General features: G+C 39.6%; 1 protein-coding gene across 3 annotated transcripts in view; it reads left to right on the forward strand.

Moving 5' to 3' along the window:
* The window catches only part of LOC107287301 (cytochrome b561 domain-containing protein 1), a 20,371-nt gene extending 15,767 nt beyond the window's left edge, over positions 1-4,604 (forward strand). For 2 of the 3 annotated variants that reach the window (XM_029284116.1, XM_015815800.2), the window contains exons 2-3: positions 1,501-1,538; positions 3,741-4,604. In XM_029284116.1, the coding sequence (XP_029139949.1) occupies positions 1,527-1,538; positions 3,741-4,241 (513 nt within the window). In that variant the 5' untranslated portion in view covers positions 1,501-1,526 and the 3' untranslated portion in view covers positions 4,242-4,604. Of the gene's footprint in view, positions 1-644; positions 654-1,500; positions 1,539-3,740 lie in introns of those variants that run through there. The other variant, XM_015815808.1, reaches the window with a different exon arrangement.
* The last annotated feature ends 16,293 nt before the right edge of the window (positions 4,605-20,897 follow it).

Consider the following 20,897-nt stretch of genomic DNA (forward strand, 5'->3'; position numbering starts at 1 on the left):
TACTTGCAGGTATGTATATTTGGAAAAATGTACCAGGTGTGCCACTTATACATCAGCATGCAAAAAATAAGGGTTGCATTTGCAAATTATTGTCGGAACCAATTGTTGCCTAATTTAGAATTGGGTGTAAGTGGGGGTAGGCTGGGATGGTCAAGAAACAATATAGAGTTGACATACATAATCCTACTACTCTATTTATGCTATTGCTGATGCAGTGGCTTGATTGGCAGATGTTTTTGCCCCCAGCTATTGACGTGCAAAAGAGGGAGGATAGCAAAGCTAGAAGATTGAAGTAATTGCTTTGCATACCATGCACTGAGCATGCAAAATCAGGAGAGCTCATTTGGGAGACACAATAGAGGCAGGGATAGGGATTGGCAATGAGGGTGGAACATTTCTTGCTGGTTTTCTGTTGCCTATAAAGAATGGGTGAATAGCACTTTAACTTAGCAGTAGGAAAAGCATCTGGGTGAAGACTTAATAAATTTAGAGAACCTGCAGAAATTGTGGGGAAAACATTAAAACTGCAATAAAACCTGAAAACAGTCACTTCTTCTCTAGTTAAAGGAATCATCTTTTTTTCTCTTGTTTCAGAGGAACAGTGTCAAATACTCTGTGTGCAGATGTTGAATATGAGGATGTATATACTAAAGGTTGCTGCATCTAAGAGATTTGTATGAAAGAAAAACAAGGATTTGGGGGCTAACAGCTCCATGCTATGTGAAATATGGTTTCATTTTTAGCTCTACTGCTCCAAATTCTGTTCCCTTTATTAAAAATAAATATATAAAATATTTGTGGAGCAAATCTCAAAAATGTTGTAGACAGGGTTTGCTAAAAGACTAAAAAAAGGAGTATTTAGAGAGGAATGGATTATCTTTTTAGGCAGTGGAAATGCTGCATTATCCTTAGATTCTTTGATTCTCCCCAAGCGTTTTAGATCCTTCAGTTTAGCCTATTATGCTCTCTGTCCTTGCTAAAATGTTTGAAAGACTGCAAGACAATGTTGTAAATGTTATACCTGGAAAAAAATTACATTTCCTGAAATCAGAAAGCATATAGTTTACATATAGAACATTTTGAGAAAGCCAGAGAAATCAGGCTGAGAATTGTAACTAAACCATGGCATATTTCCTTGCATCATTTTAGCACTGGCAACTGTTGGCTGCATATGCATAGGCTGTTCTCCAGAATCTTCCCTAGCTAAGATACAAAGATGTCTCTCGCTTGTTTGACTGCAGTCACAACTTTATATAATACATTTATTGATTTGATTTGATTTTATATCTGCCCCACTTAGCACATGACTGAGAGAGGCAAACATAAATAAATCATAAAAACCAAGTATAAAAACATCAGAAACAGCAACATACAAACGCATAAGATTAGATTTCCTCTGTTAACGGTTTCCAGGGATCAAATTGGCTGGTGTAGCCAGGTTTATTTTTAGATTGGTTTGCCAAAGCTGAATAGTCTTCCTTTTTTCTCTCTTCCTTCCAGGTTTATTTTCCTGGCACCCAGTGTTCATGTCAATTGCAGTAAGTTGTTCTCTTCTTATTCAGTATATCCCAGGATTGTTCATTTTTCCTAGGCTTTATTTATGAGAAAATAAGCACAAATAATAAGGCTGTATGCAGGTTGCCTTTTAGAGAGGCAGAAAATCCTTTTGCCCTTCTTTTGCAGACGACAGCACACATTCAACACGCATACCTCTCTAGACATGTGTGTTTTCATTCAGGCAAGTATTGTATCCTAGGCACCTGCTGAATAATATTTGAACCATCCAACAAGAACAGTACAGTCATAATGGGTATGGTTTGTCTGAAGTATCTTAAAACATTTTCTGCCCTATAAAAACTGAACATTTGGCTGCTGAAGCAGAATGGTAAATGTTTTCAAAAGAAAGCTTTCCCGTTTCTTTTTATCACTTCAAATCCTTTCTCTTTAAAATGCTGCATTTTAAAGAGAAAGGTTGAGGACCCCTGCCCTAGATTATATTCCCCCCTGTTAAACATATGGGGAATATTTGTGTTAATTCTAAGTAGTTAAAATTAAATCAAATATAGCTGGTAGGGTTCCTGGCTCTGCCTGGCTTTTGCCCAGTGCTCTTTTCAAAGCCCAAATGTTACCTTTGAAGTCCAAAATACAGGTAGTCCTTTATTTACAACCACAATTGAGCCCAACATTTCTGTTGCTAATTGAGACAGTTGTTAAGTGAGTTTTGCCCCCATTTTATGACCTTTCTTGCCAGAGTTGTTAAGTGAACCACTGCAGTTGTTAAGTTAGTAACACGGTTGTTAAGTGAACCGGGCTTCCCCATTTACTTTGCTTGTCAGAAGGTCACAAAAGGTGATCACGTGATCCCCCAAGACACCACAAGTGTCATAAGTATGAACCAGCTGCCAAGCATCCGAATTTTGATCATGTGACCATGGGGGATGCTGAAATGGTCGTAACTGTGAAAAAAGGGTCATAAGTCACTTTTCCCAGTGCTGTTGTATCTTGTAACGGTCACTAAACGAACTGTTGTAAGTCGAGGACTACCTGTACAGCACATGTCTGATGAAGGTGCAAACCGCAGATCCCCTGGGGAGAAGGAGAAAGGGAAGGTGATGTTCCCGCTTTTTCTTGCTTCTGCTTGCATGCTGGGAAGGCTTCCCAAGGGGCCGTGGCAGCATAGAACAGGGGTAGTCAACCTTGGCTCTTTTATGACTCGTGGACTTCAACTCCCAGAATTCCTGAGCCAGCTAAGCTAAGCTGGCTCAGGAATTCTGGGAGTTGAAGTCCACGAGTCATAAAAGAGCCAAGGTTGACTACCCTTGGCATAGAACAACAGAGAAGGAACCCTTCCAAGATCAGCCTTTATTCCATCCTCTCCAGTTTTTGTAGATGCTCATTAATGAAACTTAAGTGAGTTTACTCAATACCATCCCCAGTCTAAACAGCCAGGGCCCAGCTAGGCAGCAGTCCTTGTCTGACAATAAGCAAGGAGAGACCTGATGAGTGCTTGTATAAGAGATGACCAGAAAATCCCAGCACTATAAACTAGGTTAGGAAGTTTTTTTAAGAAGTCAGAAAAAAAGTTTGGTATGATAGTACCAAGCTAGAAACCAGGAAACTGAGTTCTCATCTTGCCTTAGGCTGCGTGACTTTGGGCCAGTCACTGTCTCTCAGTCTAGCTCACCTCACAGAGTTGTGGATGTAAGGAAAATAGGAGGAGGAAGGAGTATTAGTGTGTTTGCCACCTTGAATTATTTATCAAATCAGTATAAACAAGATTTAAAAAAGAATCTTTTAAAAAACCATTGGATAAAAGTGCCCAGAAAACTGCATAACCTTGACTATGAAATCACCAAGAGTTGAGCTTGACTTGAGGGAAACTTACCCTTATTCTTCATGTGAATAGTACTTTTTTTTCTCTTGTGTCACTTCAGATTAGTTGACTGCTTTTTAACTGCTTTTTCTATTATAGACCACCTTATCATTTACTGCATATTGAAAACCTGCACCAGGAAAGGTTAGGCTGAATGTGACATGTCCATTATCTCTGTGTGGGAAGCAGACTAGGAGCTGAACCTTTGGGCACAACTATTACCTGTCCCAAAGACTGCAGATGGAATAAAAGTGCAGGGTATAAAATAAACCACTTAAAGGCAAAATAAATATATATATATATTTGACCTCACTTGTTACTTTTAAGTAGGAATAGCCTTGTTATTAATGGGTTCCTGTGTTCTCAGTTCTGCCTCTGTCTGACGGAAGCCATCCTGATCTTTTCTCCAGAGGGCTCTCTTTTCTTCTGCTCCCACAAAGTAAAAGTGCAGCTGCATTGGATTGCGCAAGTGCTGGCCCTCGTGGCTGCCACCTTGGGCTTGGTCTTCATTATCTCCAGCAAGAACCGGAGCGAACTCCCACACTTCACCTCCTGGCACAGCATCCTGGGTCTTCTGACAATATTGGCCCTCTATGGGCAAGTCCTGTGTGGATTGTGCCTACTCTTTCCACAGCTGCTAAGGATTTCATTAGTAGCTCAGCTCCGGAGGTACCATGTTGTGTACGGACTGATAGTTTACTTGCTGGCCACTTTCACTGTAGTACTGGGCATTTGTTCTGACTGGTTTCAGGCCCAGGTCAAAGGTGTGGCTTGGTACTTATGCTTGGGATTGATCTTCTGTCCAGCCCTGGTAATTGTGAACCAGACTTCTAGAACTTGTTTGTCGAAGAAGAGACAATATGTTTGAGATGTGATCTCAGGAGGACACCCAGGAATCAACACTTCAATGCGATTACTTGTGTGTTCTCTTTTTATTATGATCTTTATTACATTCACATTTGATTTTCTATGCATTCTGCTGCTTTTGTTCTATCGGTTGATTGGGTATGGACATGCTAGAGGGAATGAAAGAAGTTGCAATTCAGCAGATCTACAGAACATCAAGCAAGGGATTATAATGCAATTATACTGGCAATGTTACCAGTGTAATAAAACGTTTTAAAAAAAGATTTTTTAAAATTTTTTTTTATTAAAGTTTATTACAAAATAAAAATATAAAAAGAAACCAAGTTAGAGAAAGAAAGAATGACTTCCGACTTTGTTCAGTATAGGAAAATACAAAAAATAAATAAATTACCACAACCTTTTGCTTTACATTTCTAAACGTTTCAAGCCAGTTCTATAACAAAGTCATTCTAATCATCAAATCCTAAAATCAAAGTTTGTTCAGTTTTGAGCAAAAAGTCCAGAAGCGGTTTCCAAATAGAAACAAATCTAGATAGGTTCTTCTTTTTAATTAAAACAGTCAGCGTTGTCATTTCTGCCAACTGCATCGTGTCGTTTTTCTTTCTAGCTCACGGATAAGTCAACATGCATTTTTAACTGGTCCTCATGCTTGAATCCACAATGCCGTTCTCTCTGAAGCCCAGGGTGGCCATAGATGCCAATTTGCTTTCTTCTTGAATAGTGAGTGATAAAGAAGTACTGGAGCTTACAGCAGTATCTATTACTTTCACCACATAGGCCCTTCACTAAGTAGATCAGGGACCAATCTGCAGTAGTTATTTTTCCCTTTAGCCCACTCCGTAGGCTTATTCTACTTATCGAATGACACATCCCAGTCTATTATCCTGAAGATATACAACTTTTCCAGACTTCTAGATATCTGTAAACTAAGGTTTCTACCCACTTAAATTCTAGACTTCTGATCTGGTGAAATTATAATATTACTGAGAGTGCCTTCAAAGCTGCTACAGAATAAGTTGTGAACATTTTTCACCACCATCTATGTCCTTCCCCATAAAAGTTAAAATATTTGGACAAGAAATATATGGTTTCTTCTTGGTTGAGAAGATTGGGGGGGATACATTTTAGCCTGATTTCCAACTATGTAGCCCCACAAACCCTTTTTTTTTTTAAAAAAAGAAGCATGACCACACCTGGTTCATTTTTTTTTAAAAAAAAGAGAAACTGAAGTGGCTCGCAGCCTTCTACCTGATCAGTTATAGAGCTGTACTTGTATCACTTTCTCCTGCCACAAACATGAAGGGTTTATGGCCTTTTAAACTCATTGGGCAATTACAGTATTATTAATAGTAACTACAGGGCAATGATTTCATGGGGGGTGGAGTTCCCGCACAGCAGTACCTCAGAATCAAAGAGAGCTGCAATATGCAATTTACTCAGTATCCACCCTCAAACTGAAAATGTTTTTGGTATATTTATATTTTACATTTCTAAGATGCTCAGTTCCAACAAATACATGGCTTATCACAGGGGACTCAAAGCCCTGGCCCACGGCCCACTAGTGGCAAGCCGTGAGCTGCTTGCAACCAGGCTGCAGAAGCGACTTAGCATTTAAAACAATAAAACAAAAAATATTGCACCATCTGGAGGAGAACAATAGCCAATTCTCTCTTCTATCCAGAAATAAAAACAGACAAGAGGGCCCACAAGCACCTAACACTAGGCTTTTTCCATGTGAATCTTAGAAGTGGGGAAACACTATTTCAGAGGTATGTGCTGCAAATGAGAAAGCTCATCTCCTGGGCTAGATGACATTACTTAATTGATAGGACCAGGAATAGATTTATTTATTTATTTATTTATTATATTTCTACCCCGCCCTTCTCCCTGCGGACTCAGGGCGGCTTACAACCATTCAAAAACAAATACACAAATACAAAAATGCCAAACTTAACATGTTAATTAAAATGAAACATTATTCTAAGACTGAAAATTCGAAATTTTTTTTTTTTAATTATTTTAAAACCAAATTAAAATAACCCTTAGGCCAGTCCTGCTAACTTGAATAGCCATGTCTTGATCCAAGCCTTCCAGGACCAGCAGAAACCAAGGACAGATGCTTCCTTAAATTACAAGGCCCTGCATCATATAGGGCTTTAAAGATGAAAAGTAACACATTGAATTGCAGCCAGGACCAACTAGTAACCAATGAAACTCTTAGAACCTGGATGATACATGGAATTGCTCACCAATCACTGCTTCTTCTGTAAAAACTATAGCTTTTGAATGGTTTTCAAGGTTTCCCTAGGCCAGGGGTAGACAACCTTGGCTCTTTTATGACTCGTGGACTTCAACCCCAGAATTCCTGAGCCAGCATAGGCGGACAGCATTGCAAATGTTCAACCAAAATGTGACTGCGGCATTAGTGACAATTGGAAAACTCTCTTGGCTCAAGAAAATGTGCAATTGACATAGAAGGTGAACCTGTGCAAAAGGCTTCCTGGCCAAGCTACCGTTGGTTCTTCAAGCAGGAGCTGTGAGTCCAGGAGACATCTAGCTGGCATATTAGACCCAAACAGGAAAGGACAGGTAGCAGAAACCCGTCTGAGCTTGTTCTTCCACATCCAGATCTTCACAACCTCTAGGCACTAAAACATGACTTCAACATTGGGGATCAGATATATAGGTATCATTAGCATACTGATGATAATACCTGACTCCAAATGGATGGATGTCCTGACTCAGAAGCCTCATGTAGGTATAAAATAAAAAGGGTCAGAGCATCAAGCATTGTGGTATCTCACCATCAGGTCATTGGGTTTGATCTGTCTCTTCTTGGCAGATGTATGAGTATACAGATCCCGAAACTGATTTAACAGGAATAGTAGAACTATACTTTACTGCCACAGATTAGAATAAGAGAATCTTGCACGTCTGACTGTTTTCCCTTTCATACTCCAGGGAGTCAGGAGAGATCCAGTCTGAGTCTAATACTTTCCTGGTCACAGTGAATTCTGCTCTTTTGTTGTTTTAATGGCACGTGGATGGCTTCTGCACGGCTCCCTATACTTCTTCTTACCAGCATTAACTGAAACCAACCATGGAGAAAGGAGAATTATTGCACCCTAATACCATGTCTCCTCCTACTCCCCTTAGTCAGTCCAGAAGGATACCGAGACCTATAGTATCAAAAACTGCTAAGAGATCAAGAAAAACCATTCTTGTTGTGCCCCCCATCCCAGCTCTGCCACAGATCATCCACAAGTGTGATCAGGGCATCCCTGAACTATGCACCCAACTGTCCTGGGATTGCTGCTGCCTCAATACTATGGCTCCTGTACTTTTTCCATTGTTTTATATTGCCAGATTTTTTTTCCTATTATCCTCTGCTTCAACTATCCTTATTTCCTTGTCATTTGATTTCATTACAGTATCAGGCCAAGATAAGTATCACCTTTCCACCCGTTAGAATGTAAAGTATGATCCCCACAGAGTGCCACGTTTCTCTGAACATGTCTTTATTAAGTAGGTACCTACAATGCTGATAGGTAAGTCATAAAGAGTACATTTTGCAACTGTGGTCTTGCATCTTGTATTCCCCCCTCACTACTTGCAGCTGTGATTGTCATGCAGATTTTTTAAAGCAGTTACTTAAGAGCAATGAATCAGAAACAGAAGATCTGAAGAAAATTCAAAGTCATGCAGAAGATGTTTGTGTTTTTCGTGTAATATAGCAATACTTTGACAGTAAAATTGTGTTAATGTAATCCAGATATTTTGCTTTGAGGGAATCACATAATTTTATGTTTTGTTCTTATTGCATGGCTAACATACCATATCTTTCTACTGCAGCCTTCCCAAACTGTTTGTCTTCTAAATTTGCTGGGACTGTAGCACTCAGAATTATAGGGGATTGTTCAGTATGATAGGAATTTCTGGAAGGCACCAATTGCAGGGGTGTCAAACTGCCGGCCCGCAGGGGAGTTTCATCATACCAAAGCCACACCCACCCCATTGCCGGCAATGCAAAAAGAGTCGCGATACGACGCGCCACGTCATGTGACCTGGCGAGTTTGACACCCATGAATAGGGAAAGTCTATTCCAGTGATGGTGAACCTTTTAGAGACCGAGTGCCCAAACTACAACCCAAAACCCACTTATGCATCATCGGGTGCCGGGTGGGTGTGGCCCATTGGGTGGGCATGGCTGCGGTGGTAACAGCAGACTGGATGGGACTAAAAAGTTCAATCAATCAATTCCAACTTTGCAAGATCTTTTTTTTCCCCGCAAGAAGTTGAAATTGATTGATTGAACCTTTTTTTTTTGTACACGGCAGCAGAGGCCTAAAGTGAAAAGGTTTTATAAAACCCAGCTGAAGGCCTAGGACTGGGGCGATGGCACACGTGCCCACAGAGAGGGCTCTGAGTGCCGCCTCTGGCACCCGTGCCATAGGTTCGCCACCACTGGTCTATTCTATTGTCCTCGCTTGCATCTAGCAATATGGTTTGATGTTCTGAGTTATGGTAGCTTGCGAAAATCGCAGCAGCACAGTCTGATTTACTGTACCATTGGCCTGGCAGGACTCTGGAATGGAAAATGGAAAGTAGCTCCAAAAAAGTCTGGAAGGGTAGGTTGTGGTACAGATAGCCCTTGACTTACAGCAGAGTGTTCAGTGACCATTCAAAGTTACAACAATGTTGACATAACTTGCAACCGTTGCAGTATCCCCCATGGTCATCAAAATTCAGATGCTTGGCAGCTGGCTCATATTTATGATGGTCATAGTGCCCTGGGGTCATGTGATCACCTTCTGTGACCTGACAAGCAAAGTCAATGGGGAAAGCCAGATTCACTTAACAACCATGTTACTAATTTAACAACTTCAGTGATTCACTTAACAACTGTGGCAAAAAAAGTTGTAAAATGGAGCAAATTACTTAACAAATGTCTTGCTTAGCAACAAAAATGTTGGACTCAATTGCAGTCGTACGTTGAGGACTACCTGTACTTTAAAAGCAAAGCAAGTGAAAATTACAAATGAACTGCACTAGGGAGAGCTTACTTGCTAAGCGTTTTTCTTCCTGGAAATTTTAAATCACAGTATTTAATACTTCTATATTGGGTATTAATGTTTAGTGGGTCTTTTCCTAGCTGTCTTGTTCTAAATTTTTGCTTTTCTTGTTTCACACATTCACTTGTTTAGTTTTCTGATTAACCTCAAGGAAACATCTCTGTAACCGAGTCTTCATATATTGACAATGTAAATCTATATAATACCAACTCTGCTGTCCCATTTATTTACTAGGCACATAGATGGTATGTGAGTGGGTGAGCACATGTGTAGATGTGTGTAATTGAGTGATTTTCTCTGTAGGAAGGAGGCTTAGAATTTGAAGTACCAAACCCATACACAATAAGTCTTGTTTCTGAGCATGTCAAGCCATTAGTCTGGAATGCAGAGTCCCCACTGCTGTTTATCACCAAATATTCTAGCTCAGTGGTGGTGAACCTATGGCATGGGTGCCAGAGGCGGCTCTTGGAGCCCTTTCTGTGGGCACACGTGCCGTTGCCCCAGCCTCCCCTCCCCCCACGACCCCCTCCTCTCCAGCAGCCCCCCTGAAGAAGAGTTGTCCTTGAGCGTGACCCATGTGGAGCAGCGCAGCCAAGGACATGGCAGCCAGGCAGCGTAGACAAGACTCTGCCCTCATGCCCCATCGCACACAGTTGATGCTGCGGAGCGCAGGCAGAGGGCGTGACCACCATAGCGCTGCTGGGCTGCCTGGGTGATCTGCGGCGGGCCCTGGAGGCGGTGAGTGGCCCTGCGGGCAAGCGGGGTGGGAGATGGGGGATGGAGTGGGGGCGGGCAGGGGGTGTAGCGGGGGCGGGGCCAGTTTTTGGGCACTCGGTCTCTAAAAAGTTCGCCATCACTGGTTTAGCTATTCCAGTACGCCCTCCTGGATTGCTTATGATTGGGTGACTATATAAATAGATTAAATAAACACTCTATAATTTCCTTCTTGATGAATTTTTGGTGATTGGAAAAATGACAAAAATGACATCAGGTAAACATGAGACCTCAGCAGGAAGACGGTGCCTGGATCCTTTCTCTACAGCAGACCCCAACAGCAAAAGCTTCCTATAAAAATTAAAATGTTTGCTACTTTTAGACACATTTTATCATACCAAAGGCTAAAATTCAAGTTTGCCTTAACCTGTATTTGTACTGCCATTTCATAGAAAGAAGATTTGATTTTATAGTATTCTCTCTTTCTTTCTTCCTTTCTTCCTTTTTAGGCTACTTTCACATGAGTCTTTTAATATGAAACTCTCTTCACCCATCCAGGGTCTGGCAACATTTTTTTTGCTGCAGTCAATTAATATATTACCATCTTTAGAAGTCGCTAATACAGTGCAGTGACATCAGCTTCATAATTTTGTTTGGTAGAGAAGTTCACTCTTATCACCAGTTTCACTTTTTTCTTATTAATACTGGTGATAGGGTAATCCTTTTACTTCAAAAGGCCAGGATCAGAACTGCAATTCCCCCATAAATTTTCAGAATTAGTAGTTTTGCATTTGCAGTAACATATCTCTTGGTCTGTTTTTCTGCATTTCCCATCCCATGTTCATCTTTCCCAAAAAATAAAACTATCTACTTGTATAGATTCAGCTTGATCATTGCTGTTAAATTGTTGATTGATGTTAATGAATGATATGTTGAAAGGAGTACTCATTTCTGTAGCAGATGATACAAAATTAGACAGAACCATTAATAGCCCAAAAGACAAAAACAAAACTTAAAATGGTCTTGGTAAATTAGAAATGCTAAATGTAATATAATTAAATTTGCTTTATAAATGGCAAATCATGCACTTAGGAAGCAAAGGGTTCCTGGCCTGCAAACAGTATGTGTGAAAAAGATTTTGAAGTAATAGTTGGTTGCATGCTGCATGAGATCCAGCAGAATGAAGTGGCTGCAAAGCACACAAGCACAAATTAGCCTGCATCAACAGAAGTATCATTTCCCAGTTCTAGTCTGCTCTACATTGGCCAGATACCACATCAATATTTGTGCCCAGTTTTGAGAATCTTATGTTAATAATTCAGGCAAAAATGCAAGTTTTGGGTTTGGCTTGTCTAGAGAAAAGACGAAATAGGGGTGACATGATAGCAGTATTCCAGTATCTGAGGGGCTGCCACAAAGAAGAGGGAGTCAACTTATTTTCCAAAGCACCAGAGGGCAGGACAAGAAACAATGGATGGAAACTAATCAAGAGGAGAAGCAACCTAGAATTAAGGAGAAACTTCCTAACAATGAAAACAATTAACCAGTGGAACAGCTTGCCTTCAGAAATTGTGGTTGCTTCATCACTGGAGGCTTTTAAGAAGAGACTGGACAGCCACTTGTCTGAAATGATATAGGGTCTTCTGCTTGAGCAGGGGACTGGACTGGAAGACCACCAAGGTTCCTCCCAGCTCTATTCTATTCTAGTTTCTAGTTTCTAAAAACAAAACAAGTGTGAAGATGGGCAGCGAGGATAAATAGAGACTTGGAAGGTAAGTTTAATAAAAAGAGATTGAAATCATTAGAAAAATGATTTTGAGAAGAACATTGGTAAGAATGATGTGGAAGGGATATTTATGTTTGGTTGCAAAATCAGCCAGATGTTTAGACTGGATTTAGCATTTTTATTCACCTATCAAATCCTTTCTAAGGACCTGGGCTAGGCAGAGGTTGTTTGATGCTATAAAAGGTATTGTCGCAGGATGTAAGCTGTTCCAAATAAAACTGCTTTTGGCAATTGACTGATGGTGATTTTGTCAGTGCTGATGGTGTTCAAGTGGCACTCCAGTTACTTTGGGACTGCTTCCAAGGGGTCCATTACTGCCGTGTCTTTGCTTTCTTTTGTAATGGTCGCACAGTCAGCCAGATGTTTAGACTGGATTTGGCATTTTCATCCCCCTATTGTTTGTTTGCTTGTTTCCTACCTTTATTATTTAGCTAAAGTTCTTCTTGCTTGTTTCCTACCTTTATTATTTAGCTAAAGTTCTTCAAGTTCCTGAAGAGAAAACATAGACAAAAGAGGCCAAGAGATGGCTGTGACATAATGGGTTTACGTTATAGGAAGACAGTCAAAGACCATTGAATGATAGGGAAAGTTTCCTTGCAGAAGGAGTCATACAACAATGGAACCTAATTGGAACAGAGGTAGCCTCCTGTTCATTTGATGGGCTCAAGTAGAGACTAGACCAGGGGTCTCCAACCTTGGCAACTTTAAGACTTGTGGACTTCAACTCCCAGAATTCCTCAGTCCACAAGTCTTAAAGTTGCCAAGGTTGAGGAACCCTGGACTAGACAGCACCTTAATCTGAATTCCAATATGAATGCGTGTTGCACCTGCATTAGATAGTCCCTTCCAGTTTTATGATTTTATCATTAGATTTTATTTGCGTATATAATCCACCAGCATATTTTCTCAGTTAAAAATCAGCTTGATGAAGCAGTAATGAATCCTTAATAGATGAGGTTTTTCCCCTAGAAAGCAACGATTCAGTTTCTTTCTATGCTGTCCTTCCTGAGCTGACCTCATGAAATGCATTATTGATTACTTCCTTGCAAATGATGGTTTGCTTCATTGTTACAGAGCACAAGAATACAAATGCTATAAATGAGTAAGGAAGAATTGAAAGTAAAGACAGTTTGAGGTTAGTAGATCGGCATAGTTGCCATTAATGTGAATAGATGCATTAGTTTCTTAAAACATATTACAAAAAAAAAAAAGTGGGCTCTTTTGCAATTCTGGAATAAACACTAGAAAAGCAATTATACTGTAATATAAAAACAAAACCAAAAAACCTCTATCTAGTAGCAACCTGTCAGAACTTTGAGAATAAGCATAAAAATTATTGTTTGAGTTTGAGTGATTTATTTTAAGTGATGTTTATTTGAAATGCTAGGATAAAACATACTAAGTTGATGGCCGTTTTTGCCTCACAAACATTCTCTTGTTAACTGTTTGCTTTGAAACAAAGATGTGTTATTACAATATGGAAATAAATATCACTAAAGCCTGTATTATTGGCTGATTATTTGATGTTAACTGTGGAACAAAATGAACAGAAAAACCACGTGTATCATTAGTCTATCAATTATGACCAGTTTACAAAATGTGGGACTTCTGGCAATGGGATTCAACTCTCATAATGACATTTAACTGGCAATTTTGGAGAACAAAACCAAACTATCTAGATAGAAAGTACCAAATTGGTCCTCCTGCTTTTTTTGACTGAGAGACTGTGTGAGTGTTGCCCCCTACACATTGTTATGGTCTGGTTCCCAACATGGCAGGCTCATGCTTTAAAAATTGCTGGTAAAAGCTGCCTGCATGTGAAATGTTCTCCAATCAGTTTTTACTGAAGCAGCTTTGGGGGAAAACAGCATTTTCTCCCACCAATGACAGGCTATTCTGTGCCCAAGGGATTCAGAGTATATGGCAGTTTCTCCACTTCACTAAAATTGTGAGCCAAAAATATAGCACTGATTCTGTGAAATGAATGTTTGGATAAGGGATAGTCATGTCACTAAATGGATTACTGTAATCTTTTTAATTTCTCAATGCAAGAGATCAGAAGTACCAACTCGTGTTTTATTTGAGAATTAATAATCCACAAGGGGGAGCCATTTGCAAGTCTTCCTCTAAAGACAGTACTATTCTTTATTACTGGGGAGGGCCAGGTAAAAATAATTTAGGGCATAGAAAGTAGCTATTCTGTTGGCTCTACATCCTAATGCAATTACAGTGAGATATTGCTTAACTTGTGTTAAATCTTACGTATATCTACAAACAGTGTATTCTGTTTAATTTATAATTTACAACAAACTTCCTGAACCTAGCACTGTTCAGATACCTTGGAATATAATTCTCATTGCAACAGGAGTGAAAGACATCTAAAAGGTTCAAGTTTGGAAAAGGTAGCTGATGATAAATTCACGACTGCCAGTTCCAATCACTATTATTGTTTGTATTCCAAGTAAATGATTTTTATTTTGACTAATGAACTTGCCCCAGCAGTGTTCACTATCAGCATGTTCATATAATACAGTGAGTCTCATGAATGCCTCACCAGAGAACAAGATGAACTGTGGCTGGTATGCCAATCACTTTCCATTTAGGCTTGTTATCCCAGCAGGTCAATTTAGGATGGTTGTCTGGGATAATGGCTGATGTTAACAATAATAAATAAATATCAGAAACACACTCACCACTCCTGCCTACCTTTGATTATATATTTTAAATGGTAGGCTAATCAGGCTTGATCCAGAACAGAATAAGGCTCAAGGCCACTGAAACCAAAGTTGGAGAAGATTAAGACTCGTTCCAATTATTTCACCTTTATTACCACATACTCAGCCGGGTTAATAAAAAAAAACTTGATAGTGGTGAAAATGCTGCTGTGGGAGCAACTCCATTCTGTGTCGGTTCCTCTCTTCTCTTTCTGTTAGTTGGAGGCCAAAAGGGGAAATTAATGTAACTCTTTTCTAAATCAGGCAACATAATGGAGTTATACTTCAATTAAGTAAACCTAGAAACCATGAGTACAATTTTCATCACTCATGTATACCTCTAGGAAATGCTCTGCTGGAAAAGTTGGGAGGAAAGGGAAGAGCAGGACATCCTGGAGAAAACCTAAGTAGTTACCGGGAATCAAAAATGACTTGATGGCATATAATAAATCCATATATCCTCTACATACCAAAGAACAAAAAAGATAGCAAAGAGAGAAAAACCTTTAGCTCTAGCTTTATTGGAGTCAAACATTTTATGTGACCATGTAACTTATTTTCAAAATGATAGCTGGAGATGTAACTTTTAGAAAAGTAACTTAGAAGAATCCTTCAGCCTAACTCATATTCAATAATACATGTTCAAAGCTAGTTCCAAGAAAAGTATGCTCAATCTAGAAGCTTTAGACCCTTCCTTCAGGTTGGATTGAAACTAAGAAAGTATTTTACAGAAATCTTGCCATGTTATCCCTTGTTGTTATCCCTACATTGCAGCTTGAACTAACATAGGTTTATACATCAACTCTGCACTATAGTTCATTGTAACAGACCCTTTACTCCAGATGAATGGAAAAGAGTAGTTACAGTACATAGCAATGTACACCACTGTTTATACTTACAGGCCAGAAGTAGGCTCTTTAAAGTGTCTTCTCAGATATCCTCCAGAATCCAATTAAGCATTTAATTGCATGGAGAAGCTTCATGCTCTATTGATCTGCAGATCTTTAATTTTTTTTCCTTAACAAAAGAATGCAACATGAATCCAAGGTAGAAGTGATTCATTTCTTCAAGCCAATGTTTTTCCAGTCTATTCAGCTTCCAGGAATACCTGCATATGTAAAATGATTTTGCTATGGTTTTCTCTTGTTGGACTCCTTAAAATCCTAGATAGATTCCAGTTGCAAAGGATAATGTTTATAAATTCCAAATCTCCAATTCCTATAATGTTGTGAAAGGTAATTTAGATTCCAGACATCATAAATTGATTGATGTATCTTTAATTTGGCTTACACAAGAAAAAGTTTGAGCTTTCAAAGTTGTTAAGCAGAACTCTTTGATAGCAATGTAATTTGGTGAATAGTGAATCAAACACATTTTAATTCATAATTTATGCACAGTAAAATTCAGTTGCAAAAATTGCCCAAAGCAGCTAAGCAAGTAGTGAAATATGTGAATATGAGAAAGAAGGACCACGGTAAATATTTTTTTTATTACTATGTAGTGGATGGAAGAATTATTCTGTAAGGGGTTTTTATTTTTTGGGGTGATAAGGCACAAATTCCTCCTGAGCGCAGCACAATTCCTGATGTCTATGTGGACATATCCTTGCTGATTTCTTGGAAACAGCATGAATAGGGTTTGCTCCTTTGTTCTTCCAAGATGATTTTCCAGAATAACCCATAATCTTGAAATTATACCCATTAATAAACTGTGCAAGGATAAGTCTAAAATATAATCTGTGGAGTAAAAATGCACATCATCTAAAAACTTAAAGAACCTGTATATTAAATCTGAAATGGTCAATAAAGTAGAATGGGTTATTCCAGAGATGAGTTTTGCCTTATTTTCATTGTGGCCAGACAGAATTTGGCTACTAAACAAGTAATGAAGGATTTCAAATCTTCTAGAATCTGATTCACATAGAAAGTGTCTGGCTTTCATGGGGATTTACATATTAGGGAAACAATATAAGTTAACCTAGTATCCCTGTAGAATTTACCCTGTAATGATACATGATAAACAGATGCAATTTCCTTGTCACTGCATGGGCAGGTGCAACATATTGCCTTTGCTACTATAGATCAAGTTGATTGGTAAATTCTTCTGGGGAAGTCTTCCTGCTAGTCCCAAAATCCACAGAAAACTAATTCGGTCCTTCATTCTGGAATACTATATTTTCAGAAATTCATTTGGCACTTACAAGAAATAATTAAGATCTTTCCTCAGTAAATGTTGCATTATGGCTTTGATCTTGTTTCTCATCTCCCCTTTTCCTTTTTAAATTGAATATATCAGCTTATGCTGTTTTGTTTGATTGATTGATTGTTTATATTTTAATTATAAATTACTTTGAATTTTATAAAATTGGGAACTGGTATGCAAATATATTGAATGAATTATATTATAAAAACTCAAGGTACAAGAATACTATTTTTGTTACCCTACAATTAACAGGAATTGTTAATCACAGAAGCAATAGCAATAATTCTCCGGTAATATTTGGGTAATATTTAATAAAGAGTGGGCTATTTTTTCAATATTTTTCTATAAAGTTTGTGCTTAGCAAAAATGTTAACAGCTGACACTAAAAGAAATATTCATTTATTAGAATAACTAAAATAATATAAATATAAAAATCATTTTCACATATTTCATATTAAATATACAACTATAAACGTACACACCCTAACAGACCAACCAACTGTGGAGGCAGTAATGATTTAATTGGCCTTTTTTTGCATATTAAGAGTATATCATAAAGCAATGTCAAATTAATCGGTTGAAAACTGGAAAGAAGATTCCATGTTCTTTTCCCCTTACTATGTATTCATTTAAAAGGTTACTCTGAATTTCCTGTCATTCACTGTTTTAAGTCTATTAAAACAGCATTTTGTTTGTTGGTTAAAGATCTTGCATTCATACAGATGACTCAGAAGAGATCTTATGATACCTGAAATGTTGATCACAAAGTCCATTTAGTATCACTAGGTCAAATCCACACTTCTTTAATAAAAATTAGGTCATCATAGTGACTGGATCCATTATCTAACAATCCACTAAAGTTTTACCAACCACAGACAAAATGCAGAGAATTTCAAAACACATTTCAGCCTTTTTTTTAGTGGTTAGTAAGGTTAATAGAAGGTCGGTCCTATTCGCCTTTCTTTTCCCTTAAGTGCAGTTAAAAATGCACTTTCATGATGTATTCCAGTTGCTATTAGGCCTGCCAGAAGACAGACTTTATTGCAAAGGAAATCACTTTTCCAGGCCCCTTCCCCATCTTTAGCCTTTCTGTCGGCCTTGAGAAACAGTCATGCTACCCTTAGGTTCAGACCCTCCAAAGAAAATGCTCCCAGAATATTGTTTCAAAGAGTTTTCTGTGGAAAAAAGAATGGGTGGCTTTTTATTGGCGGGAACTCCGGGCTCATCTCATGTCTCTACCTGGTTTACTTTCTTCTTCCCACTTAGTCTTCAGAACTGCTAGGGATGGCTTTGAAGCTCTTCCAGTTTGGGTCACTGTTTTCTTCATTGCAAAAGAAAAAGCTGCAAGGAGGACAGGAGCAAAGCACTGGTTAGGCTGAGCGTCAGTTTTCCTGCACCTCCACCAGCCAGTTTGATGGCCATTCTTCCTTAATCTTCCTGGTCTATTGAAGGGCCAGAGAACATCCAAAAAGATGTTGACTCAGTAGTGCGAAAGTCCAGCAAAGAGGCACGGCTAGTGATTGTGTGGAACTACAATCTGTTCTTCTATGAGAATGGCCTTATAGAGAGAATCCATTGCAGAGCCACTAAATAGTCTGGTGTGAAAATGCTCTATGGACTCGGTTCTTTGACCTGTTTACATTTCTTCTTGAAGTTATTTGTTCTAAATAACAAAAGCCCTTTGTTTTTCACAGACTTAGAACTTGGGTACCAGTTGCTAAAGGGATGGTGCTTCTAGATCAGTGATGGCGAACCTTTTAGAGACCGAGTGCCCAAACTGCAACCCAAACCCCACTTATGCATCGTCGAGTGCCAGGTGGGTGTGGCCCATTGGCTGGGCGTGGCCCATTGGCTGGGCATGGCTGCGGTGATAACAGCAGACTGGGTGGGACTAAAAAGTTCAATCAATCAATTCCAACGTTGTGAGATCTTTTTTTTTCCTGCGAGAAGTTGAAATTGATTGATTGAACCTTTTTTTTTTTTTGCACACGGCGGCGGAGGCCTAAAGTGAAAAGGTTTTATAAAACCCAGCTGAAGGCCTAGGACTGGGGCAACGGCGCACGTGCCCACGGAGAGGGCTCTGAGTGCCGCCTCTGGCACCCGTGCCATAGGTTTGCCACCACTGTTCTAGATGCTGCTAGCCCAGTTGAATTCTGTAGCTCTTATTCCTGGATTAGTACGTATAAGGTTGCAGCCTTAAGGTTCATTATACCATCGTCTTTCGCAAGCACCCAGAAAGGTCTCTTCCTCTGCATCCCCACTGTCACTCCTCTTCCCAAACAAAGAACAAGCTGATATTTTCCCTCTCTCAGTATCCATGGAATCAGACTGCCTTGCAGCTGCCTTGCATAGCGAGATGTCAGCTGGGATTTCAACTGAGCCGGCTGGCAAGTTATCCGGAGTGGATGCAGTGACAGATGGCTAGACAATGGCAGTAAAAAGGGCCTTTCCCATCAACTACTGGGGCTTGCCCATTAGCTTCCTTTCAGCCGTTTAGCTTTGTATTAAAGCTGTGAGATCGGGAGGCCTCTGTGATTCTGATCTTTCACTCTGCCTTGTCTGAGCTGGCTGCCTTTCATCCGCCTGGGAGACTCCCTGAATAGCCCTTGAAGGAATTTGTTTTGGTTTTTTTTTTTTTTTATTGCAAAGAAGTCCTGTTTTGCTTTCATTCCTGCACAGATGGAAAGAAGTGGGGGGAGGGGCAGAGAGCAAAGCAGCACTTGGTCTCTTGTGTTGCTTTGCCTTCCTTTCAAAGCGAGCTGCAGACACTGCCATCCCGTTTCCTGACGCGACCTTTTGGCTTGCCTTCTGTCCCAATCGGATCAGTCTTCTTTTTGCAATGTTACATTATTTTTATCTTGCATAAAGCTTAAAAGAGAGGGCTTTTTTTTCTGGTGCTGCCTCCCAATATTTGGCTCACACCTTTGAGAGGAACAAAACACAGGATCGCATTTCAGAGAACCAATCACCACACTTTTGGAATACGTGTATTCAAGTCCCGCTCAAGCCAAGGATTAATTTAAGCCAGGGGTAGTCAACCTTGGCTCTTTTATGACTCGTGGACTTCAACTCCCAGAATTCCTGAGCCAGCTAAGCTGGCTCAGGAATTCTGGGAATTGAAGTCCACGAGTCATAAAAGAGCCAAGGTTGACTACCCTTGGTTTAACCTCTGGCCAATCGCTCCTTTAGCAGGAATAAGTTACTTGTACAGTGTGTAATACAATGTATAGGAAATAAAGCATATTTTAAATGGTAATGCAATCAATAAGAATAGAGCTAGAAGGGACCTTGGAGGTCTTCTAGTCCAACCCCCTGCTCAAGCAGGAAACCCTATACCATTTCCAACAAGTGGCTGTCCAGTCTCTTCTTAAAAACGTCCCATGATGAAGCACCCAAAACATCTGAAGGCAAGCTGTTCCACTAGTTAATTGTCCTCACAGTTTGTCCTTAATTCTAAGTTGCTTCTGTTAGAAGTAAGTCTTCATCCTGGTTCATCCAAGTCGGGAATAAATAAGCAACATGGCGACTGCTTTGGGAAGATGGTTACAGTTTATTGAAGAAGCAAAAAGATGGTTCTTCAGGAAAGAGCAGAGGAGAGAAGGAAGGGCTGAGCACATGGGCAGTAGCTTTTTATACCCTCTCTAGCTTTTTGTTTGGAATAGTTTCCTCTTCCTGTGGCATGAACTTTGAACTGAGTCTGAGTACTTTTCTAGGCCTTAGTATCTGTGGTTTAGTCCTATTATGTCCCAAAAGTCATCTCCTGCTTCCCTGAGGCTGGGCTAATGACTCTTAAGAGTTTCTTTGTCTTCTTGAGTTCCCTGGCTCCAATCTTCCTGATGGTTTTACATCTGCATTTGTATAGGGCTGGCTCTTGCTTGGGGCAGAGAGATAGATTTGGGGCCAGGTTTGGTTTCTGCTTTTCAAAAAATGCTTTTCAAAATCCTTTTGGTGAAAAATATATTTTCCTGCCCTTTTAATATTTCCTTCTCTGGGCTAACTTCCCTCACTTCTCTCCTTGATTAGTTTCCATCCATTGTTTCTTGTTTTGCCTTCTGGTGCTATGGAAAATAAGTTGAATCCCTCTTCTCTGTGGCAACCCCTCGAATGCTAGAATACTACTGTCATGTCTCCAATGCCTTGGATGAAAGAGATATTTTAGCTGTATTTAA

The sequence above is a fragment of the Protobothrops mucrosquamatus genome, unplaced genomic scaffold, assembly GCF_001527695.2.
Source record: "Protobothrops mucrosquamatus isolate PMUCROS unplaced genomic scaffold, P.Mucros_1.0 scaffold_106, whole genome shotgun sequence".
NCBI lineage: Eukaryota > Metazoa > Chordata > Lepidosauria > Squamata > Viperidae > Protobothrops > Protobothrops mucrosquamatus.